The sequence below is a fragment of the Trachinotus anak genome, unplaced genomic scaffold (assembly GCF_046630095.1).
Source record: "Trachinotus anak isolate AG129_WGS33_773 ecotype Australia unplaced genomic scaffold, CSIRO_AGI_Tana_v1 ptg000010l, whole genome shotgun sequence".
NCBI lineage: Eukaryota > Metazoa > Chordata > Actinopteri > Carangiformes > Carangidae > Trachinotus > Trachinotus anak.
In genome coordinates this window covers 10,901,079-10,927,623 of record NW_027273861.1, presented here as the reverse complement: position 1 = coordinate 10,927,623, position 26,545 = coordinate 10,901,079, and the positions used below count along the sequence as shown (strand labels likewise).

Sequence of the window (26,545 nt, the reverse complement as noted above, 5' to 3'; positions counted from 1 at the left end):
AGGCCCTCCCTGTGATAGCATCAGGATAGTATGAGCCTGGCGTGATTCACCTGCCTCTTTGTTATTATGGGAGGATTCAGAGTTTAGTGAACGCCCTGTGTCTTCAGATCTATTTATGTCCTGCTTTCTGCGTTAGCTTGTTGGAGGCACTTGTCTTATCACTGCTGGCTGACTGATTGCTTGTCCACGATTTCTCCTTTTTCAACGATGTAAATACATGAGCTAGACACCACACACCTAAGGTCTGATGTGTGGTGTGTGATTTTAACAAAAGAGGGGTGATTGCTTTTGAAAGCTTGCTGTGCAAAGCAACAGTTGGTGGATGGCACGCAAAGACTGCTAAAAGAGACCAGCTGGCTCTTTGTCATTGTTGGTTGGGTTTCTTTTCTCTGCTATATCTATTTTGACAGTAGAACAAGCCAGCTCAAGCTGCAGGTATCATCAACCATGGCCCAGGTGTACAGCAGTGATTGATAGTAACTCTGACCTTTTTCTCTGGACTTTCCAGCAGAAGATTCTTGAGATTTCTCTTCACTTCAGCAAAATCAAACATGTTTGGGTAGGCAGTCATTTGGGACCCCTATACATATATACCTCCATCACCCTCCTCCCCTTCCCAGCCATCCCATCTTGACCTCCAGAAACAATGTTGCCAGGTTGTATATACGCACCGATCCAAAGAGCGTGCCTTTCTTGGACATGGCTAAGTACAGCCCGGTGCTGACAGATTTGATGGCAACAACTCCCACACTGACAGATCGGATTTCCATCAGGCCTGGAAAATAAAAGAGGGAACAAGGGTTAGAAGAGGGTTTCTCTGGGTTACAAACATCAAGCTTTGGGAGTTTCCCCATCAAAAGCTGCTCTATCATTAGTGATTAGAATACCAGACAGCAATATGCTCTGGGGAAAGAGAACCCAGGACAAGAGAAAAAAAACACCCATACACAAAGGACATGGACAATGGCCTGAGAGAGCTCTCTTTCGAGGACTCCAAAGAAGCTCAGAACATTTAGATTGACAGGTAAAAATTTGTCCACATCAGAGAAGGCACCAAGTTATAATTATTTCCCATACTGTCATTTTGCTGAACAGCTTTGCAAATGCACCCCAATCTCAGACTACATCCTGAACTACAAAAAAAATGTACACACTTCTATAGCAGACACATACAGTGTCAGTCTGCCTTGCCACATGCTTCCATAAAAGCCTCCTGACTCCAGATGTGACACTCTATCGTGATGATGCCCAATGTTGTTTACTGAGGGACACAAAACCCATGTCTGCTGGCCACTTAAGCAGCCTCTCTAACTCACTTCACCCCGTGAAAAAGCTGGCAAGCTGGTGGGCTAATTGTTTCCTCTGGGCACTGATTGCAAACAAGTCCCATGTGGCTCTCTCTTGTTCTGGTTTTTGTCTGCATGCAAAAATAAAGGCACACACCCACTGTCATGGCTACAACATGGAGATGTTTTGAAGATGACCTGAAGGCTTACCGCAGGGTCCTGAATAGAAACTAATTGCTGGAGATGAAGCTCTCTTTATGCTGTTTCTTTTTCTTGCTTGATTTGCCCACTTACACCTTCAAAAGCACCCTGATGTGACCTGCTATCTCATCAGAGCACGAAATCTTCTTTTTACACCCCTGAAAACCAAGTCTGTGCGGAGACAACACGTAATCCTGTTGCTCAATGTCTGTGCTCTGCTGGATTTTTGTGAAAAGGGATTGTTGCATTTGGGCAGAGGCTGTAAACATAGCAACAGATCAAGGTGCTGATGGACAGATTGACCCAAAGCTGGTAGGAAATGTAGGAGTCATAAAAGCGGTACCCAGCTGACTAACACCCTGCTGCTTCTGTACAACCACAGATCTTGTACGGGGCAGTGACTGAGTTCCTGAATAGTCTCGCTTATTAAACCCATCCAGCAATGAAAAATAAACACTCACACCAGGGGTTTTGCAGGTGCTACTCCCCCTTCACCGCAGTTTTTATACCTATTTATTTGTGCAAATCCAAATTTTGCTTGGAAAGACGGTGAAATAACTAATTATATTTTTGTTTTGCCAGGATAGGTTCATATTTTTTCAGGTCTATCTTAATCATCAACAAATCTTTCACATTACCTAAATATTCTGTTCATCCAAGGCCTCTTGAACGACACACAAGAGCATCTTCTGATCTGCCGCCACTGTCGGCAGGATGACAAATTTTGTCAGTGCCTCCCAAAACCATTACAAACTAACCACTAACTGTTGATTGGTTGCTGATTGAGATTTTGTTTGGCACAAAAACAACTTGGTAAGGTTTAGGGAAAGATCATTGTTTCAGCTATGTACTTTTATACTGAACAAGTGCTGTGGCTTTAGCCCCCGTCACTTAGTCACATTAAGACAACTTTATCATCTGTGTCTATTATCATACAGATGAAACCAACATAATACATAATCTCATGCGGTGCATAAAGACGCTACTACCTGCTCTTCTCGGCAGGACGGCTGCAAATGCCATCAGTCTACTGTCGCTGGTCTCAAACACACATCTGCTGCTCCCATCACTCTAAACACACAGCTTTTTTTTTCTCAGCTCTGAACATCACCAGTCGTGCTTAGCAAGTGAGGTCATCTCCTTTAGGCACGGACACACAGAAGTACAAAGAGCAAAAAGGAGGAAAGAAAAGATGGGTAAGGTAAACAAACACAAACTCCTGTTGAGTGTCTTTCTTCTCTGACTGGAACGTGTAAATTAAGCCCGCTCTCCACTCGCCGCAGCTGCAGGGAAGGAGGGAATGCCTCAGTTGAGTCTGTCTAGGTATCAGCCCAGCTGCACCCCCATCATTTCCACGTTACCTCTGATCCTCCGAGGAAACATTAACACTTTGATGGCAGCCTCCTCTTTACGAGCTGTGTTTACAAACACCGGGTGTGCCATGGTGGCACCTGGAGCGTGCAAGGGACTCATAAGCAATTAGCTGAGGCCCAGCTGGTGATTGGAGCACTGCAAGGATTTATGGGGGATTAGTCCAGGCCAATGAAAACCGCTGGTGCCTGAAAGTGGTGCCAGCAGCAATTGCCATTATTTGCTGGTTTGAGTTCCAGGCACAGTAGGTGTGTTGGAAGCATGTTTGTCACATCAGAGACATTGCGAGCTGGCGGTGAACTAACATCACAGGTTTGAAAGGTAAAACATTTTCAAAGTCCTAATTGACATTAATCAAAACTGTTAGAGTTTTTAATGCACTATATTTTACATTTTGGTAGAAGAAGTAGAGGCTTCTACTGGCTAATATCTGTGGTTATATTTTTTTTCAAGCTTTTGTTAGCAATCATTTTTGTGAAGCATGTCAACAGAACTCCCCATATCTTCCTCTTGGGACATTAAATATTGTTCTTTCTCTCTTCAAGACTCGTAAGACTAAGGTATCTTTCGTGTCACTTCATTCATACGTGGCGGTGTAGCAGCCAGCAGACACAAAAGATCTGAGGACATAAAATGGGGATTTCACATTGTCTGGAGGAATCACTTGGGCCCTCGACGCTTGACCACACATCTATAAAGACCAGTTAGATCCATATAACTCACAGTCCCCCCTTTGAAAAGTCACTCCATTGTGTTCAAAGCCTGAGAAATCAGGGTGAGGTATTTCAAGCTATTAGAGGGTTTTCCTAACTGCCGAAATCCAAAGGTCACTTTACTGGAAGGAAGGCTTAATGCTGAGTTTAGCCCCCAGACTTGAAGTATTATGCGTTCATATTGATATTGTCAAATTGAAGTACACATTTTCAGTTAAATTTGTCACAACATTTATTATAAAAGTCTTTTAGAAGATGCCAAGGGTTTTGCTTGGTGTAACCGTTTTTGAGAAAATCACAGAGTTTATTGTGTTAAAATTAATAAATCATGTCCCTTTAGCCCCTGTAAATCCAACTTAATTTTGGGTTACATGGACAAATAGCTTCATGTCTCTTAATCATTTAAAATATTTTAAACTCACAATCTGGGGGTAATCCTTCCTTTATTAACTCTTGTTTCATGACATATGGTCTATGTAATAAAATCATTCTTATTTTAGAGTAACAGCTGATTATATTTAGAGAAAATGAAAGTGAGGACTAAACAATTTTGAATCATTTTAATTCAAGAAATGTTTCAAATCTTTTCAATAAAATCACGATTTGACGGAAGCGGTGAGAAACAATGGAGACAAATTAACTCTTTGTTCCTGATTTGCACTGGAAACTGAAGGTCACTTCTTCACCGTGTTCTGCTGATCAAGTATCAACTGATGGCCCTATTGAGCTCATGAAAAAGGTAGGCTACTTTTGGCTTCCCACTTGCAATTGGCAAGATCTCTTAACCTTTGACATGTTTTGGCTGGGACTGTCAATAAGCTCAAGCTGCCATTACAAGCAAATCCTGCATTATACATGTCTAGTCAACTGTGGACTTGCCATTTATTTCTCCTCTATGGGATTTTTAAAAGCATAGAAAAAGTCTTTTACCCAGTCTTTTTTTTTTTTACTCTTTCTTTTCTTTCTGTCCCCCATTTTTTGGACGTTAGCCCATCGTCAGATCATTCAAGCCTTTTCTGACCTTGAAAAAAAAGGCAGAAAGGAAAGAGAGAGACACTCTCACGGGGTTCCCTTTTGTCAGACTCATGGTATGGGGGAGGAGGAGGGAGCGAGTACAGGGTGAAGGTGCTGGTTATAAGATGGGGGGTTTGGGTGGCGGGGGCAGGCACTTCCAATGGCTGCTTCCCCCTTTCCAATAAGTCTTTGTTACTCACCTGAGAGGTGAAGAGCTAGCCAAGATCTTATTAATGACCAGGCATTTTCAATGGGGCTCTACAAAGTGTGGCAAAATGGTTCCTTCCATCACAAATTTAAAGCAGAAAAGAGTGAAAGACTGAGCAAAGAGAGTGAGAAAAAGAGATTTTTCTGCTCCTTTCCTCCTGTCTTCTTTTTGTTCCTTTTCCCAGGTCTTTAATTTCTTGGGTTGCCCCCTTGAGCAGCCCTCCATGGCTCAGTGCTCGACCAGAGCAGAGCCTGGGAATCTCAGAGTTCCCGCTGTGCTCCTGCTCTTGATTGACATACCTTTTCAATTATTTCACAGTTTGCTTGCTTTTTAAATGAAGAGGGCCCTGTTGTTTTTTTCCTTCTGCCCTCCTTTTCAAAACACAAGCTTTTCATGTCGGGTCTGGGCTGCCGGGCCTAATGGCTGTGACCAGCACCTTTGATCTGCCATGACCCCCTCGAAGGGTCTGGTACTGGGCGAAGCAGCCGCCTGTGTGCATCAGGACAGACAAAGGCTGCATCACTCACTATTGCTTTAAACACCTTGAGAGATTTCCATGAGAACAGGAGCTCTAGTGGAGGCCTTCACAGGTGGTGTGATATGGAAACTTGCATGTTAACCCCTGAATGTACAGTAAAATACCAACCAATGATTGGTAAGGACTTTTTGTGAAGAGTGGTTTTGTTCGGTTAATTCCAGAGGGGGCTCAGTAACCAGCACACAATTTACATTTTCACCAAATTACAATATTTATAAGGAATATTTAAGCAATATTGCCTCATTTTCCCTTTTTTTGCAAGTAAATAATGTAACTCTACAAATAAATAAATGAAATGAAGGCTACTCTCACTAATGCTGTCCAGGTGGTATTGTTTGGCCATTGTTATGCAGTGGAAGCAAGCTAACCTGTCATTGATTTGAAATGCTTTCAAATACAGCTTACATATAAATAAGCTCAGGCAACATTTGCACTGGGGTTTTTGAGGTCTGTTCACTAAAATCCTTCATCACACATGTCCTCAATCTCCTGGTCTTGCAAAAGGCCTGAGTAGGCATCAAACAAAGTCTTTGCGGAGTCATCTAACAGCAGCCAACATCTGCTCCGATCGCCAAACTGTGGGTGTGCGTCCAACAACTAATGAATTTGTCAAAACAGACAATCTGACAATCACAACTGGGAGACTGTCCTCCTGTAAAAAAAAAAAAAAAAAAAAAAGAGCCCAGAGATAGTCAGTGCAAGCAGAATATTACAATGCCTAATCAGATTTTCTTGCTAGGGGACCTCTAGTGGTCGTAGTAATTATGGGGGGGGGGACACCAGGTGACGTGGTACAGAGAGTGACAAAGTACACATTAGGAGGATGTCGAGGCGGATGGATGCATTGACAAAACACAGGACTTTCTCACAGAGGAAAGTTTTTCCTGTTTGAAATTGATAGCCTAGTCATCATTGTTTCTTTTAATCATGGCTGTTCCACAACCTTAACCCATGTGTTTATTATTGTAACCATGACAACAAAGGTCCTCTAACCTCAAGGAAGTAATTATTTTAACCCAAACCATGATCTTTTCCTAACCTAACCAAGTAGTTTTCGTGTTTAAGCCTAACCAAACCCTGACCATTCCCTAAGCTTAACCACGTGTTTGTTATTGTTACCATGATGATGAATGTCGTATATGCCACCGCCCAAGTGGCGCTACTTCAGGAGACGCTCCTATGGGCTGTATCAGAGTGCAGGGAAAAACAACGGGCTGGCGGACATGTTGGCAAATGGCCAGGTGTGCAGAGGTGTGAGAATAGGCAAGGTTTGAACTTCTCTCTTCAACTCATTTGCCTTTAAACATAGACATAGATAAATGACATCTTGTGCCATACCAATTTTTGTGTGATTATTCTAAATATGCTGTTTTTAAAAACAGAGGCCAGTTTTACCTGCAGTCTGAAAGGCAGCCAAAGAATTTTAAGCAATGATTGCACACTGCCCTTTCAGTTAATAGCTCATAAAACGTAATCATGATATTGATTTGGGGCAGAGGCCATTGTTTATGCCCTGACAACAGGACTTTGATTATGGCCCTCAGCATGTGGTGACTGATCAAATCTCCAAGGCAAAAGGTGTGTCAACAAGAATCCCTGCTTCTGTTTCAGTGGCTCTGAGGGCACACAGGGAGCATATGATTCCCTACCTTCTTTTTCAAAAGTGTTCTCCCTGAAATATGCAGTTATATATATAGTACAATATAATATAATATAATATAATATATAATACAGTATATTCCACATGAGTTTAAACTGGGACTGATTTGGTGAACTATCAAGATAACTCATAACTCACTTCATCCAATGACTCCACTTTGACCAAACTGCGTGCCTACGTTACATTCCTAGTCCTCTAAAAACTTCTTATCGATTCATAGCTGACACATGAATGAATGTTTTGTCAGGAGGATCATTACCAGAAGTCTGATATTTCTACTTTGCAGTACATGATACTTGGTCAGTGATGATCTCATTGCAATGAGTGGCTAACATGAAAGCTGATCTTCAATTTGCTGTGGAAAAATGACAGTGCTGCTGAGAAGGAAACAGATCATTTCCAGAGAACATGGTGTGCTGGACTTAAATTGTTTGCACGTTTAAATGGCAGAAGGTAAATTATAAAGTTGAGCTATAGCAACCTTCCCATACATTTAGGCAGCTCAATATGTTTACAAAGGTTTATTAAAGTGACAGGGACTATGGCCCAAATTAATATTTTCCACATGTACATGCCATGAATTTCCATGTGACATAAATTTTGTCACCTGCCCATGTCTGTGTTGACATGCGGCCCAAAAATTGACACTTCTGGCTGTATGGTCAAACCATACATGCCAACAAATATGAACACAAATTTGTACTTACCAGAGACTGGGTGAAGTTTCATTTTATAATTAATTAATGCAAATCTTCAGTCTTTGGCTACAAGTCTTTCTAATGACCTGAACAGAGTATAGGCCAGGTCAGAGAGACACAGGCAGGAACAGCGCAGACTCTGGGTTGGCTGAAACCAGAAGATGTAGAGTGGAATCACAGCACACAAATGCACCACACAAACACAATGCATGGCCCCCTGATGAACCATGACGTCTGTGGCTGACTATCTAACTTTCTTCTGATAAAGTACACTTTATGAACCAAACATCTGACACCTAGGACAAATCCACTACACGCACTGAGCCCTTCACTTTACTATATTTTCCAAATGTTTTTGCATGACATCATTCTCGTTCTGACACCTGTGTATGCACCTCATCCGCACGCATTGGGTGTACTAGATTGCATTACTTCTCCTGCAGTCACACACAGCCACCAGCCTATGACTTTTACTCAAGCTGAGTCCTCGCCAGGATGAGGATTCAGCAATGTCACAGACATCTCTGAATCAGTGTGATATGCACATGTAATGCAAATGAGACAGAAATATCTACTATCACATAGGGGGGACTTGTAGTGATGAACCTACAGATAATTATCACCTGAATCTACAGCTCCCCTCTGCTTCATGGAGCTCTTTAGTAAGTTTCAGCTCATTGTGAAGCTGTCCAGTCTGCAACCTTCTTGGTTCACTCTTTGGGGCTCTCAGAGCATCATTCTTGGTCCCAGCAGGCAGCTGCTCTCAGTGGAAAATCTCTAAAAGCCCACTGTACACCATCTGATCAGCTCCATATGGCAAACAGACATAGTTAGCAGCTAGCTGGTGAACATAGTGGAACATTTAGCAGCTGAAGAGCCAGCTATTCCCCTAAGTAGTTGGCAAAGACCAAAAAAAGGCAGAGTGAACACTGGACTTACAAGTGAGCAGAAATACAACTCCCAGTGAATGCTAAAGTGGGTTCGTAACTACTGAATGTGTTTTGCATTGCCCTTGCTACCAAATGATATGATATGACAATATGAATTTGAACAATGCCCACTCAGATTAGTTCAAGAGGGATGACGAGGCTCAAAATAAGCAAGACAAGTGCTTATTGACACATCTTTTTTATCATATGTGAAAACTAAACCTAAAATTTATCAACAGATAATCCAAGAGTAATCCTGAGTAGTTCATGGATTAGTTTAAGCACAGCGGTGACGTTGCGAAGACCAACAGCAAAGAACACAAATGAATCAACACTGGGTCAAACACTGCAGAAAGTCTCATTGTAGCGCTCAGGCAGGAACTTGAGAACGTGGAGCACTGCTGGCCACGCCCCAATGAGCGAAGTCAGAGCAGGTGTTTTACATCTGCTTTTAGAGGCAAAACTACCTGTTTTGACATGACTGATTAGAGCGCCACAACGATTTTCTGCCCTATGTCTTAGGTGACATTAGAATTTAGGTTTTCTTTGATTGAACTACTTTTCGTGCTTGGACTTTTTGGGGCATTGTCATAAGTCACTTTATAAGCAGTTGCATATTTTTTATATGCTTCTCACATAACAAGTTTACTGTCTATTTTTAATGTAGTCTTTTCACAAATGTAGTTTCTACAGCTGTTATTCTATAAAACTTCAAAGTTTGAAGTTAAAAGAAAACTCTACTACAACCATTTTAGTTTTTTTTCAGCTTTTAAGTGTTTAAGGCTGATCTTAAACATTTTGTTAAATGTAAGGGGAAGCTGTTTTATGCTCTACATTCTTAGGTTTACTTCCACAAAGGTTAGGCTTTATTAAGGGAGGTTTCACCCTGGGTTTCCCCTTTATTCATATGAAACACCCTGGTTAAGTCACTGTTCACAATGTTTCATACACATACTGATGAAATGATGACATTTATTTTTGTTTGAACAAGTGTGACCAGGCTCAAAATACATATGAAGCAATGCCCTCATTGCTTTAATGGACCAACCAGTTCTGGACAGCAACAAAAATTTACAGTCTCTTTAACAGTTGCTGTGGCTGCCTCTCTGACTGCACTACTGTTCCAGAAGAGGATTTGTATGTTGGTATATACATGTGTGTGTGTGTGTGGCTTTGTGTTGCGGAGCAGCTGTCAGTCTAGTGACTACCTACTAAATGTACCTGTCCTTCTCTCCTCCTGTCTCCCATCTGCTATCCTGCTGTCACTGCGTGTCAATCCCTCTCTTTTTCTCCTCTGCCATACCTCTCTGTCTCAGTCTGGCTCTTTCGCTGCCTGGGTCACCCCTCCACTCCCTCCCTACCAGCCTGTCTGCACCGGGTCTCCGGACATGCATCATGCACCTATTAACTTTCACAGGACTGGGATGATTTATTCATCCCTTACCAGAAGCTGTGAGATATGTCTGCGGCTGAGCCCAGCCAAGCTGAGCCGAGCTGGACTGATCACACACACACACACACACACACACACACGCGCACACAAAAAGATGAAATCTTAAAAAACACACACAAAATGCAAAGCTTGCTGTTAAAAAATCAGATTTTGTCACTTTTTGCCATAGAAGCAATAGATAAAAAAAATAAACTAGGAAATAAAAAAAAAAAAAAATAAAAAATCTCCAAGGTACTTAGTAATGAACTGACCAACCTCAATCTCTGATTGTCCACCACATGCTAGTCAGTGCGGCACATCCAAGCCAACATGCCAAGTAACTTGGCCCTGAGATCTGATTCTGTTCCTCAAATGAGCTCAGACCGCCTGGAAGTCTGAACAGTGTCTCTCTCTTGCCTAATTTAGCTCTGAATTCCTGGACAGTAAGGAATCCTGCAGCTCAACTCAACTCAACTCATGCTGGCTTTGATCAAACAAAAAAAAAGGACATAATTTAACCAACAGCCAAGGAAATAAGAAACAGGATTATTTTTGCACCCGTTTTTCCTTTTTCCTTTCTTGTGCACTTGAACTTTCCCAGATCTAAACATGCTGTCACTTTATAAATCGCTCTGTGTGCTGTCATTTAAATCTGACTGTATACAGTCTCCAGTATATCTGAAGGAGGTAGGACACAGAGAGACTGGTCTGCATGTGAGGTGTGTTTTTGCAGGTCCTTTCCCTTGTAGGCGGCCCACCCTGTCAAAAAAAACAAGGACGATGGATAGAAAGGACAGGAAGAAAGGAGAGAAAGGACAGGCAGAGGACTCCTCGTCCCTGCCCACATATCACTTGCTGTTCCTACATTCCATTAAAATCTCTGGAGGGATGAGAGTGAAGATGAGACTGATAACATTGTTTTTCTCCTGTCTTTTTAATCTCACTCTATAGTCAATGGCCAGGTCCTTAAATTAAGCAATTATTTTGCCATTATTATTATTATTATTATTATTATTATTTTGTTCTTAAGGTGATTTGAGAACATTTGTGGCATTCACTAACATCCAGCATTATAACACCCGAAAGTTTAACATCACTCGCTCTTTCATCCTTTTGGCCAAAATCATGGACTGCCTTGTTTTAGCGAGCATGTATTTTTTCATGTCAAACCATTCTCTCTTTATTTCTGCACTCCTCGCAGCTCCCCAGTATCAGGGATATCAGTCTCTTCTATTAATGAATGGCCAAATGTCACCCATGAAGAACTACCTTAGCACAGACTACAGAAGGAACCTGGAAACAATTTGAAATGCAGTCTCGCAGAGTTGTGCACAAGCTGGTTTTCAGGCCGTTCTCCCTGCCTGCTAGACCGAGCCACTGAGGGAGGTGTAAAGCAGAGACAATCTACTCCTCTACAATCTCGGGCCAAGTTTTTTTGAGCCTGTGAACAAGCCACATGGTGGTGATCTGCTGAAAGCTGACTCCCACACTCCCTCGGCCCCAGCCCCGGCCGCAAGGGGTGACATTCTCTCACACACAATCCAGAGGCTGGTCCTCTTTCAGGCCTCGCACTCGGCCCAGTTACCCCCACCCTTTCATACGGTGCTAGTGGGAGAAGTACTCCAGGGATTAGCCCAGCCAGGTCTTTCAAAGGCCATTAGAGCAAATTACAGGTATCCTGTTACCAGTGCGCTGGGACAGGCCAGGTGAGGGGCGCAGAGGCCAGGCGGCAGAGCAGGGGTCAGCTTGGGACAAAAAGACAAGGCCACCCTGGGCCCCACTCTATCGGAGTGTCTCCCTGGCTTCACAAACTGGTAGACCTGCATCTATGAATGGCTCACTTGATGGGACCTCAGAGACATTGTCTCACCACCGTAACTTTAGCCTTTTTTTCTTAGTGCCCCCCCCCACCCCCCCACCCCACCCCACCCCACCCCCAGACCTCACTCTCCCCACCCTGTTTTTTCTTGTATTTCAATTGATGTGGGCATGACTTTGACCAGATAAATAATCACACAAAATGAAAAAATGTAAGGTTTGACTGTAATGCATCACCACCAGACCTCCATATTGTATGACAAAAATGCTGCAAACACTCACTCATGTCCTGGCTACACGATCAGCATGCACCGCACAAGAAGCCCTGCCTGGGGTCAAAGATTTAATTTGAATTACATTAACCATTTCTACTTCAAACCTAAATTTAAATTGTAATGGTAACCACACAACTATTAATGTGTGTCCTGTCAATGAATCAGTATGCTGCAGGCATCATGAGACAGATTCTGTTGATAAAGTCATAGAGATGGCCACAGGGAGTTCCGCATCCTGCCATTTTCTCTGGACAACACACACACACACTCTTGCCCACACACATATGCCTCACCCTATACAAACCGCTGGATGATAATCTAGTGGAGGAGATGCGGAAGTGTTTCATTAGCCAATTACCGTTGGTAGATAAAGCCCGTGTTCCCACAGTCCGCAAAGGCCGGGGGTCAAATGTGACCAATTACCCTCCATCCCCTCACAGGACAGATTAGTCTGTCTGATTTATCCCCAGACAGACAGACCCAATACTCCAGAACCATCATCCACATCTGGACACATCTGTGTGGGGACGCAGTTGTGTGTGTGTGTGTGAGCAATTTCACTGTTCAAACACACTGCTTATACCGTCAATGAAACTGCAATAAATATACCAATGGCCACTAAATGTGAGTGGAAAGAGAAATGTTTTGTCAATGACAATGACAAAGCTCAGAGAAAATTTGTTTGACTCACATTAGTAACAGGTCAAAGAGTGGAGCAGTTCTGAAATCTTGACACACACACACAAACACACACACACACACACACACACACACACACACTCCCAGTCAAACAGTGATTAGTATACCTGCATGTCCTGTCAGCATGCACTCCATGGTAGTTTTAACACTGAACACAAACTTCCTTTGACATGCTAAGCTGTGATTGTATGTAATGGAACATCAATCAGTTCATTAAGGACCTCCAGGATACTGAATAAGAGGGCAAAGACCCTCCGCTGATCAAACCCCTAAATTTACAAGCACGGTGGGGGCAAAGGTAACACTAGAGGACAATCTGAGGGAGTGAGTGAGTGGCGGGGTGAGGGATGGCAGAGGTGAAAAAGGTTAACGAAGGCAGCGTGCACCCTGCCTGCTCGTCTGTGCCTGTGTGGTACTGAGGGGCCGCAATCCTACCGACCAAGAGGCCTTTTCTTTAATCAAGGAGGGAGAACGGGGAGGGCAAACTGCCTCCAAATCATGCATCACATCCGTAACAAGCGAACGGCAAGCTATCAAAGGCTTCACAGATAGTTATGAGCAGATCTGCCCGCTGAGAGCTTTGTGACTCACGGCTTCTGCAGTTTCCTGCACTTTGCTACCCTGGGAGGGGGATCCACATTAGACTGAGGTCATTCTCCTGTGCCACTAAATTGCTGGTGTGTTGCATCTGTGGCTGGTTTGGATGGCTGTCCAGACCAGATTCAGCCACTCAGAGTGGAAATATTGTCAGGAGAAAACAAAGGCCGTGTTTACAGTTTCCTACTTTCAGTTAGTGAACAGTGACCACATTTGAACCGAGGCAGCAGTCTCTGTCAGTGTAAAACACACTGAGTCTGCACAATTCTATTTTATTTTTAAGTGCAATACTGAATTGCTGGAATGAACATGGGAATGTTTTTTCCCCATCCCATTCTTTCCCATCTCCATCATTGATTTAATATGACATGAGCCTCCTAGTGTGATTGGCTGTTGTGTATAAATTGCCAGTAACTGTATGATTTCATATTGTTCTCAGCACTTTGTTAATCATGTCAGCTCCTTGTGTGGATGCTATTAGAATTTACTGTCATTGCTTGTAGTTTCCTATTAAAAAGGACTCAGAAAACCACTGTACTTTATTTTGGAGAGTACTGCCAAGTGTAAGTGTGTGCATGTGTGGCTCAGGTGTGCAGCAAAGTTCCAGTGAGTGAGCACCAGGACACAGAATATTCTCTGTGGCCTGAGCGTGCACCATATTTACATTATTAAAATGAGATGGGCATACAGGGAGGTGACAGAAGGCACAAGAGTGAAATCAGGGCCATGTCAGAGCTGTCACTTGCTCCACTGGTCAAAGGGCCCTGACCCCAATCCTATCCACTGCAGGGGAGGAGAGGGGGAAATGGAGACAGCAGAAGGGAGATAGATGGTGATAGGTAGAGAAGGGTGGACAAAGATAATGGTGAAAGATATGTATATAAATATACATATGACGAGAGATGGGTACAGAAAGAGTGCCAAATGTATCACATCAAAGCAGCTTCCACCTGGGCAAAAATGTGGCAAAAACCTGGTGCTTCACATGCATTTGAATATTTTCTCTGCCTGCTTGGTTATGGATGTCTGGAGGCTGCAAGCAGCTGAAAAACTTCTAGTATGACAACTGCAACTTTTTCTTTCTGAGTCATTAAAAAAAAAGGAGATGCAAAGTTTTCGCATACCCACGGGGAATATCATAGATGAATTCTCAGATGTTACTTCCCCTTTCTCACTGTCTGAGTAACAAAAGTAGCTCACATGAAATGTGTAAAAGTTGGTCTGCAAAAAAAGAAGCTGCATTCTGGACAAAGATCATGGTGTCCATACAGGAGTGGCATGATGTATGGTGTGGACTGTGTTGTCTCAACTATATCACTACAATGTTCTCTGCCACCCCCTGTGTTCTAATGAGGAGCATGGCCTTCCAGACGGGAAAAACACCCGTGTGCACAAGTCAGCGTGCGTGTAAACACACACGCACGAATGTGCCTGAATTGAGTGCAAGGTAAGGTCTGGTTCATATTAGCCATTAGGGAACGGAAACGCACATCTTTTTCAGTTTAGGGTCCACTTCATGCTCCCGCAGTGGCACAAGTATAAACACAGGCACATGCATTCTAAATGCACACACACATTCAAAGAGCCCTGACACGACATTCACATCCTGCTCGTGGTCGTTTAGCGAAAATGCCTCAGAGATAAAAAGCAGGTACGGCTGGATGTGATGTGTGTAATGCAGCTCAGAGAAGACGCTGTATACAGTCTCAACCTGTTGGTATGCATGGACCTGCACTGAAGTCGCTGTTTTTAGCCTTCTACATTTGCATTAATTATCCTGCTCGTACACTCAGGAAACGCATTTGCAACAGTTATTCAGTCCAGATAGTGACTTGTCTGCTTCAGTCCCAGGAACAGGCCAAGAGCTTCAGCACAGAGGTTTGTTTCTGTCAAATATAATCTAAATCCAAGACATAATCCAAAATATATAATTTTCATGTGACTTTTTTAAATCAAAATTTTTCAGTTTAAGCTCCAGTCTTAGATAGGTTTACTCTGTTTCCCCACAGTTGTCCATATGGTCTGCATTTCTATGTTTTTACCTGTGCACTAGGATGTGCATGGTCCATATTCAAATCTGAACTCAGCTCTATGATTTACAACTGTAATGCAAACCATGTGTGTACTTCAGTTCAGATTGGGGATGTAAGAATGACTGGTGCACTGTGGACACTCAAGAATTTGCCATATCTCAGAGTCATAGCTGGTAACAATGAATTGTGTGATGATGATGATGATTAACATTGTGAACTTTGTGGATTCTTGGTGCTTATATTCTGCTTTCAGCTGTATGAAAAAATCAGAGTCACTCATCACTTGAACTCACCACCTCTTCAGTTTGCATGCTATATTGTGTCTGGATTAGTGTCACTTTTAATCATCTGACCCCTATCACGTTCTCATGCTGTCTGGTAAACTTTTTCATTGCTCCAGGGATGTTGGTCAACCAGGTCACCACTTTGGTCCAAAGTGAAATATCTCAACAGTTATAGGATGGATTGCAACGAAAGTTTGTACAAATATTCAAGGTCAAATTTTTTTTTTTTTTTTTTTTTTTTTCATGGTGCACAGAAACCCTTATGACTTTGGTGAACCTCTGACTTTTCTTCTATTCCACCAAGAGGGTGACATTTTTGGTTTTACTATGAAATGTTGAGAATTGTTGAATGGAAGTATGCAATATGGGGCAGAAATTTATGGTCTTTGATGAGACTCTGACCTTTCTAGTGCCATCATCAAGTCAAATTTAAAATGTGTCCAATATTTATCTGCCTGTTTGCTTTTGTTAGAAAGAGCGGTACATCTTCACAGAGCTGCTAGCTTGGCTACTGACTGTCTTGCATAAAATTGCTCAACTTAATCTTAACTCACACAGAAATAGAAGCACAGACAAACTGCACATGACATCATGCTTACATGAGGAGGGATGTTGGGTCATCTCAGGCTTTCCGCTGTGTCGTAGCTTATTTGCTGCACCGATCAGTGTTACCACTTAGTTATTTTTGATATGTTTTTTTTCCCACAGATGATGCTGCACCTTTTCTCCACAGAGATGTCATGATTTAACAGACCTCCAGTGTGTTACACATAGTCCGGAGTGGCTGGATTTTTATGACTTGATTGCCTGACAGCAAGTCAATGTTTAGTCATGCAGAGTGACGGGCAGGCTGTGGTTCTGACTCTATTTGTGTGTGTGAGGTGTTTGTGGCTGAGTGAGAGAGAGATTAAAGTCTATTGAAAGTCCAGGGAGCTCCCATGAGCTCCTGTTGATTATAACTTCACAGGGAAAAAAAGGGCGGAGAACCCCAGATTTATCTGAATGTCACCAACGAGAGAGATTGAGACACTTGATTTTACTGCATTTTATTGCTTACTTTATGATCTGGATCAGATCCTACAGGGAGGGATATCCGTCTTTTGGGCAACAGGTGTATTACATTCCTGCTATTATTGCTTCCTAGTCCCAGGCTCTTTGTGATTTTAGGTTAAATTTGAACACCTTTTAACTCCTGTAGCTGTAGTCACTGAGCCGTAGCTGTATTTAGGGATGCCAAGTTGTTTCTTTTTTCCCCGTCTACAGCAGGGGTTCTCTTTCAGCTTCTTTATTCCTGGGCCAGTGGTTAAACGCCTTCCAAGACATGATGTCTGGCTCAGTTTGAGCAGGGAGGTGAGAGGCTTTATTGGAGGGGTCAAAACAAAACCATTAATCTGTCTTGGTCTATCGAAGGTTGAGGCAAGACCTGTCTCCCCTGACTCAATGGTCTGATTATGTCAGTGTATGTGTGTATGTGTGTGTGTGTGTGTGTGTATACGCATTTGTAGGGTCCGAGATGTGAGTGGCGGCGGCTCCTTGGTGAGTATTTCCTTTGGCGAATGATTTCAAACATGTGGTGCTGCATGAGTAAGACTAGCTGGCCGACTGTTCCCAACTGATCTAATTAATACTCATTTTACACCTTTTACAAAAAAAAAAACAAAACAAAAAAAAAAACACTCACAGCAATAACAGCACTAATGTGTTCTCAATGAGCAAAAGGGCAAACTCCTCACCCCCACTTTAAAAACTTACAGTTTGGCTGTGACCCTGTTCAATATTGCTTTACCCTACTGGAATTAATTGTGGCTCATTACAATGGCGTATAAAGCAACTAAATCATTGAGGGAGTAGCTTTTGGATGGCAACAGATGGAAAATAGAGGCAAGTATAATGTTTATTTTTTCTGGCCCAAACAATATTTAAAAAGTCAAACCTCAATCTTGCTGTATTACACTCTGTAATCATTTTTTATGTTAACACTATTTCTTCCAAGAATTTCAAAATCAATATATTTTAATCTTGTGTTCATTTTCATTCTCCACTTTTTATAAGTCTTTCAGAATCGCAGTGCAAACATCTTTTATCAATGGCTCTAAGATCCAAGTAGTTGGTTACTGGCACCGTGAAGTCTTCTCCTTTGTGTTCCCTTCACACCCACAGGATGTCCAGAACTGTGGGATGTTATAAAGGAATTGGCTGCTGGAGCCAAAGTCAGACTCTATAAACCTGCTGATGAACCCAGTAAATCCCAGAGAGGAGCCACAGCCAGACTGCTAAAGGTTGTTAGCTACTAATTGCTACATTTCTAGAGCCCATTCATGATATCAAACCCTGGTGGCAGAAACCAGCGATGCCCAGCTAATTAGGGTGACACTGACACTCTTGTCCTGCAATGTTCCCAGGACAGTGATAGTGTGTGCGTTTATGTGAGGGATTTAACATGCATGTTCACCATGCATGCGTGTGCCAGTGATTTTTATGTAGCTTTCAGTCCCTTAGTACCATGAGCAGCTGACAAAGGGGCGATTTTCATTTGTGTCCCACAGACTGAGGCCATGTACTGTCCTTAGTGTGTGTGTGTGTTTGAGGGGGCGGGGGGGATTAATGCATGATTCGTGGGATTTTACCCTCTTGTTGGCATCCAAAATGTCCACGAATCCCCTCTTGGTTGAGACGACCCAGAGGAAACCTTACATAATGCCTAATGAGCAACGGGAAACGCTCCAGCACTCCTCTAGCCTTTAATTTCCACCTCAATACTGAGCAGAGCACGCCCCAGCCTCTCTCCTAGCCTCATTAACATGTGTATTCTCCTGATTCAAAACACCAAAGCACTTCCTTCGGCCAGGTGCTTCCCTGTTTAGCTGCTCCAGCCCTGGTGCTGTTGATCCAGTCTTACATACCCGTCTGAGCTCTAACAAAATTGATGGTGAGTCATGATCTGGATGTAGAAAGGCCAGGACAGAATAAACGTTCTTACACCTTCAAAATGGCAGACAGAGCAGCACAGACATTTTGTAATGTCTGTTGCTTTGCCATGTAAAAGCCATTGTGACTAAATTACAACCAAGATAACACATTAGCCGATGATTAAGAATACGGGCTCTGACATTTTGTTAAGCGTCCATGTGTTAACTCTGCCCTCCATAGTGCTTTGCATGCACTAGGACTCTTGTGAAAATAACTTCTCTGTTTTAGCATTGTAAAAGTGAGTACCCTACTTTAGCTACTTGTACATTAGTTGAGCAAGTTTTCATTTAGATTCTTGAAAAGTGGCTGCACTGATCCCCCTACTACATCAGCTCTTCATAAATAGGAACATAGCCTATAGCTGCATAAAGTTAACATAAAGTTAACTAAGTGCAGATTTAATCTATTAAATGGGTTCCATCACTTAAACTAGTTTTTACATAAAAAGTTCTTACATTAGCTTGCTAGTAAATGAGCTGCTTTGAGTCAAAGGTAAAACTGAATGGTGGACAACATATCTAAACTGACGCTTGATCAAAAAGCCGGTTAATTTCACAAATCACAAAAATTATACAATGTACCTCAAATTACAGACTGTTAATTAACATTAAGCTAAATGACCAAATAGTGTAGGTTAGGTTAGCATAACCCCCCCTAAACTTGAATGAATACTACTACATATTTTCCCATGCATGTATAATAAAAGTAATATTATATGCATTTATTAAAGATTGCCGGTGAAGTGTTACATATCATGTGAATACTTAAAACTGTTATTTTTGGAAGTTATGATAAAGTTTGTGATGCTCAGGTCACTTCCTGTCAGCACTGTTTATTACCTCTGATTGAACTGCCCTACAAATTCTTTACAAGCTAAGACATTCATTAATTCTTAAGGGTGCCACTTAATTCAGTAAATCATTAATTGAAAACTAGTTAGCAGTTACTAAGAACTTACTAAGAACTAAGACTTGACTCACAAAAAAATTACGATCAGCTGGTACAACCCAGCCCAGGAATCTACAAGGAAATGTAAATCTGTTCCATCTCACATCTCTGATTAAAAGTAAAAAAATAATTGATACCCATAAATTAAATATAATGATTTTAAAAAGTTACAAATTGTCCATATCGTCTTCATTTTACTAATGTATGTGCAAATGTTCATTCTCATCCAAGCCAGTCTGACTATGCTGTCAGACTGGTCAAACCTTTCATGTGGATGCAGTCATCTGTCTGCAGCACTTGTCCTGTCCTTTCCCATTTTCAAATGCAACTCAGTCTCTCCTTGGTGAGTGAGTTTCCCCTGTCTACAACAAGTTTGAATAATTTCCACAACATATTTCAGTGGGGTGGAAGATTTTCTTCCCATGGGTCCTGTCCAAGTCAAATACACCATGAACTCGGAAAATTCTCACATCAAACAGCAAGATATTGCACACCAAGGGAAATTTGGTAAACACAACACGCCCTGGCTGTGAGGGTTGCATGGCTGCAGAGGCAGAATGGAGCTGCTCTGGCCGCGGTGACTTCTGCGATTAAAGCAGGGTGGTGAGGTGACCTTATTTCCTAAGGGTGAATGGGCTGTCACTACCTGGAGACTGCACAAGCGTTTGATGCCTTCAGCCACACACACCCAGAATTTAACTCTCCACCCTTTAAAATGATATATAAAAAAGAAAATATATGCTGTGTGGTATCCCAAAAAAGCCAAAGAATTTACAAAACAAAATAGGAAAAGTGGAATATATAGAAAACATTTAAAGCCATAAGATTACAATTACCCTACATATATTAATTGAATTTGACTTTAGTGACTGCACATAAAGCTTTTTTTTCTTGTGTTCTACTCTATTCCACACTACTCTGCTCAGTTGAATGATTTGCTGTTACAATTGATCATGAAAAGCTTTCTGGGTGTGCCCACTGCAGCTGTTGTGCTGTAGCGAGGTCTAATTAGCAGGCTATGACCGATGACCCAGGACAGGATATGATGCATACCTGCCTCTGGAGCTTTTGTAAACACTTGGTTGTGTTTTTCCTCTCGATCATTTTCTGCTTTGCCATAGGTCAAAAGAAAAACATGTCGTGGCCCTCCCCCTTGGTCCCTCAAACGACTGTACTTTGTCTCTTCTTGTGCTTGGTTAACAAGTTATTTTTAGTAACTTTGCTGATCAAGTGATCTGTAATTACAGGTGAATCTATATTTAGAAAGTGTGCTTTCATAGGCTGTAGTCAGATAGTAGTTGGGTCTTTTATCTCTTTATATCTGATTTCTATCTCTCTAGTTTGATTAGCAAATGCTTTACTGTAAAAGTCCAGTGAGCTTACAACATGTTTGATTTCTGATAACAAACCTCAGCAACAGATACCTGAAAGATCTGCGTGTATGTCTGCGTGCCTGCTTGGATAAGGCAGGACATTTTTTTCAGAGCACTTTGGAGATGTAACTGATACACATTAAATCTGTCCTCTCTGTTGCAACTGATAGGTTTGAATTACGTTACTCTGCAAAGAAAAGCATTTAATCTCTTATTTGACCTTTAATAACATCTGGTAGGGCACCTTAATGACTCATGAATTGAAATTCAAGGCTGGTGGACAAAAATGTACTTATTTGGCATGTATGTTTTATATTCTCTCTATCTCCCTCCAACTCTGTCCAGCTCTCTCATCCTTCAAACCCTCCATCCCTCTAAGTCAGTCTTTCTCGCGCTTGCCTCTTCCCTCAGCTGTTCCATGCCCCTGCTCCACTGGGATTGATACAATATTTTCCAACCTCAATTAGCAGAGAGCCTGTTGACTAATTCGAACTGTTTTTGCACCTGAGAGGGAGTTGGGAGTTGGGGCTGGAAAAACTGAGCGGGGTGGAGGTGAGGCCTGGGGCCTGGGTGTAGCAGGCAAAACTGTCGGGGCAATATAGCTGTGTCGACAAGAGTGTAAGGGCAACACAGAGGACAGAGGAGGGGTCGGCCAGACTGCTGGGCAGCGTTTGTGGAAGCTGCATTCAGGCTGAGGACAGTCCTCAGCTGATCTACAGCTTGTTAAACTGTGCTGGGCAGCGCTATTCAAAACAGTACTTTGTCTCTAACATTTTGTGTCTGTGTCTGTTCCTCTGGGTATGTATGTGTTTTTGAGAGCGCTCCAAGCATTCAAACAGTCTGCATGTTTACATTATACTACTTTACTATTTTACATCAGATATAAAAAGATATTTCAAAAGTATTGATAGAATCTTACATCCTCTTTCCTGTGTAAGATCTAGTAAGTCTAGTATCTGTGTCACTGCTCTCGTCATTAAATATGTACAACTTCCTGCTTGTCCTGCCACTCCAATTTATAAATCATATCAGTATCAAGAAATTGTCTGCATCAGGAGGCTTTAAGTCTGATTGAAATTCTCCTTATGTGATGGAAGAAACGGTAGCCTCACACAGAAATAGAACGAGACCTCAAAATGGCCTTAAACCAGATCTGTTCTATTGTGAGGCGCAACCACAGACTCGCCACAAGGTCCATTTTATTAAATTTAAGGCAAAGCCTACATGACCCCTCGTTTGGCACTGCGCTCGGCTCTGGGTGCAGGTACACACCCTCGCTCTGTGTGAGCACAGAAAGAATCGTTCTTTCCACCAAAGGAAATGAGCGGATGATGGCTAAAGTGTATGAGGACATTACATTTAAGGGGACTGCACTTTTTCATAGAGAGCTACTGCAACCACCTAAGCACAAATGACATGAATATGGCAAGAAAAGGCATAAGTTTCACTATGCCCAGAAATCAATTTTGCTGCTTTCCAGAGACTTTGAACACTTGTTTCAGTTTAAACTCCCTCATGTTGCCAAATTGCTACCAGTCTTCCAGCGTGACTTCTCAAGTGATGAATTCAAGCAAAGTTTGAGAGCAATATTTTATTATGGTAGCTGACATATATTACCACTTATATGAGAGAATAATGTCCCAACTTGGATAAGCCCACTGGACCAGTTTTAACGCAGTAATAATTCATCTCGGTTTTAATTCCAACCAGTGTGTGTGGTTTTAAAAGATTCTGCCAGGTGACTAATCCCGACAGGTTAACAAATGTCACCCAGTCTGCAGCTTGGAGCTCGCTGAAACAGTGGCATCAGACTGACTGGCCTGTTAGCTGGACGCAGCAGCTGCTCCTGCCCCCAGTAGCTGTATGGAAAAATCTGACTCACCCACTTGCATAAAAAAGCATTAACGACCAAATACATAAATATTACTGTCAAAGGCATAAATGTCTCTAAAGGCTATCCAGTCAGTCAGTCAGCCAGTGACTAATGGGGAGGGAGGTCAGCTCATGACCAGAGTCAACTCATCTGACCTGGTCAAGCATAAAAGACACCCATTGATGGATGCACCGAAGAGGCACTGCTGCTCTATGAGCAACCTCTTCTCAGGTGTCCCTGGACCTCAGATGGTGTATAGTCTACAGGCTTACCAATAGAATAAAGTGGACCTATCTGAGTCTGCTCTGTTGCATACTTAACACGGTAGCTGGCGTGTTGGGAAGTGTTGTCCTGTCTGAGCAGGTGCTAAGAGGTAAGAGAGAGCCACACTGGCAGCAGTTTCAAAGAGGGACTTACAGCTTTGTGCGTTATTGCCTGAAGAATGTGATGGCAAACAGCTGTAAGTGAAGAAAGTTCAAATGTTAACGCAGGTTGCCTTTAAGAGGCCAACTCACTGCTTTCCATTGAAGTTACTACCTATGTACACATGCATAGACATACACTATTTCACCACATCCACAGAAAAAGCTCCTTTCTCAGTTTAAATTTGATTTCAAACTGCAGTCTCATTACTTACAGTGAATCAAACTGTGAACTGTACATGCAGTTCCATGCTTGCATTTGTTGGAAGAATGTCTTTCCATTTCACCTGCTACTTACAACTGATGCACTTTCATCACAGTTTTGACAAGTTAATCCCCACTGAAACTCAAGCTTTTTCTTTTTTTCCAAGCCCAGTTTGCATCGCCAACTGATGCTCAATGTCTTTCCTCAAGTCAGCTTTCTTGTACGCTCAGTGCCGGCTGTCCCATGAGGAACCTAAATCCACACTGGTGTATTCCCTTCTTACCTAGCAACGTATCTCTCATGCTCTAAACATCAACAACACAAATAGCTCAGCAGTGATATAACCTTAGGATATCCCTATGAACTGCTATAAAAGCGAACAGATAAGAAAGTTCAGCCATAACAATAAAAGTGAGAACGTCACAGGGCACCCTGTCTGCTCTCTGACACCAACAAATATATGAAGTTAGACACATTCTGGCTGTGCCAGCTACTTACTGTCTGCGTAGTTTTTTCGCCGAGTGCCATCCACTTTGCCTGTTTTGTCAATGCACAGGAAGAACTTGTTGGCAGAGTAAAGCCGCCGTAGTCGGACATCGCCCTCTAGGTGATTGTAACTGCGAGTGTGCCTTTCCAATGTCCATGAACAATTGATGCCACTTGCAAGCACCTGAAGGGCTTCATGCCCTACCCCAGGAGGACAGGCCCCTGTGGCAGTGCCAGCGGTGACCAGTAGCAGGGTGAAGCATGCCAGGCAAAGGGAGGCTGCACTAGGCAGAGTAAGAGGTCGCCCAGTGGAGGCTGCAGTAGTGGTGGTGCCAAGGGCAGTTTCAGGACAGAGATGAGCTACGGACGGCGTCCATCTGCACATGGTGGGTCAGACTCCCAAGGTGCACCTTGTGCAAGCTGTAGGCATGCTGATGATCAGGAGATGTCCAAGTGGAGGGATGACAAGAGGGTGGGAGTCCTAAAAAGAGAAGGGAGGGAAATGGCACTCACAGCAGATCCTCTGGATGTCACCAATGACCAATCTCCACTTTGGGCTGACAGCAGGCCTCCCTACAGCAACAAGCGTGTTTCTCCAGTCGTCATCTTCAGTCCTGGTTTTGATTTTGTTTGTCCGGTCCTGTCATAAGTGTTGTATTTTTATGAATCCACCTTTAAAAGTTCCTCTTTGATCTCTCTCCTGGTCTCTCAGGTTGTCCTCCTTCTTCTTTCCCGGTCCACAGATTAAGTCCTGGGGTGTGTGAGGATGTGTATGTGTGTCTCTGTGTGAGAGTATTTGTTTGTCTGTTTGTGTGTGTGTGTGTGTGTGTGTGTATCAGTGTGCGTGTTTCTGCGAGTGTATGTTTAAGTATGTGTGTGTGTGTGTGCACCTCGCAATGCTCTGCTCTTTCCAGCTGGATAGGAACAAGGTGCCTGTCTGAGCTGCTGGCCCGCACCTGAGAGGGAGTTGAATGAGGGTTGGTGACTGACTCTATGAGTGTGTGTGTGTGTGTGTGCGTGAGTGTGTGAGATACTGAGTGAGGGAGAGAGAAAAAGAGGGAGTGAGTAAGTGAGTGAGTGAGTATGGGAGGGAGAGAGCCGGTGTGTGTTTGCGACAGAAAGAGAGAGAGAGGCAGTCAGAGTGTGTCTCTATGTGTCAGAGTGAGTGGCAGTCAGCGAGTGTGTGTCAGCTAGCATGGGGCAGTGAAGCAGTAAGCTAATGCCCTCACGCTCTGCTGTGTGCAGTCAGTCAGTCAGTCCTCTCTTCTGTGGAGGCACCGGCTGAGTTGTCCTGCATTTTATCCTGGGCAGGGCCAGCATCTAGGGGGTTGAAAGGAGTGGGGGGGTGGGGGGGGGGGGGGGGGGGGGGGGGGGGGGGGGGGGGGCCACCGCACTCATTCATAACCATTTCAAACAAATGAGAAAGCCTGCAAAAAACGCCATCCTCCTCTATTCTTTCTCAGAAAAGTTAATTTTGTGAGAAACAAGTAATTTGCTCTTCACCTGAGGGTTTTATTATCCTCTTTTCAAAGCCACAGACACCTGGAAAGACTTATATCCCCTTCCTATCCCATAACCTCTGCTGTCTCCCCCTTGATGTGAACGGTGAAGCATTTTGTAACTCAGTCAAATCAGCTCCATTACTGTCCAGTGACCCAGCTAGGAGACCGTTTTTTGACACCTTCGCTCTCTTTTCTTCTCTCTGGCCACATGGGGCAAATTAAGGGAGCCTTTCCTTTTGCTTTTCTTTTGCTTTTCACGGCTGCTGGTTTGAATCATCAAGCAGGTTGCAGGAGTGTCGGTGGAGTTAGTCCAGATGAAGCTTGAGAGACTTTCTGATCACCTGTGTTAATATTTCAATGAAACACCCTCTCTGATCTTTGCCGTTTAATTTGGGAGAACAGGACGGAAATGAAGAACACCTTTTTTTGTGACTTCCCACACTCTTGTCTGTTTTTTACAAGCTGTGTAATGAACCTGTTTAGGGCAAGGCAGTAAAGCTCAGTCCAAGCAGCCCAGTTAACAGTGATGATGGTTTATTCCATGGTTTTATATTATTCTCAACAACAATGTAAAGGAGAGGACGAACAAAAACATTTTAAACGGTCTGACTGACATTTTTTCCACGAGTGAAATGAGAAGATTGATACCACACTCATACCTGTAGCAAGTTTAGCATTAGGACTAAACATGCAAAAACAGCCAACCTGGCTCTGAGAAAGTTATTTAAACAAAAACAGAAAAACAATATATATATATATATATGTGTGTGTGTGTGTGTGTGTGTAGCTAAGCTAGCTGTTTCCCCTGTGTCCAGCTGTGCATTTATCATGCAGACATGATATCGATATTTGAATCTAACTCTTTGCTCACATTTCATAGACACAGAGGACGGATGTGCATGCGCTTCTATATACTCAACAATAAGGGGTCTTCATACGCGGACATGTTCCACACGTGCACTAGATAACCTCACAACAGCAAAAAGAAGAGTTCCTTCATTTATTTATTT

The 26,545-nt window shown here is 42.8% G+C and overlaps 1 protein-coding gene across 1 annotated transcript in view; it reads right to left on the bottom strand.

Moving 5' to 3' along the window:
• fgf22 (fibroblast growth factor 22) overlaps positions 1–25,304 on the bottom strand; it is a 28,703-nt gene extending 3,399 nt beyond the window's left edge. Inside the window, exons 1-2 of the mRNA XM_071487486.1 lie at positions 24,046–25,304; positions 672–775 (exon numbers count right to left, since the gene is read on the bottom strand). Of these exons, the coding sequence (XP_071343587.1) occupies positions 672–775; positions 24,046–24,418 (477 nt within the window). The 5' untranslated portion in view covers positions 24,419–25,304. The remainder of the gene's footprint in view (positions 1–671; positions 776–24,045) is intronic.
• Positions 25,305–26,545: the final 1,241 nt, after the last annotated feature.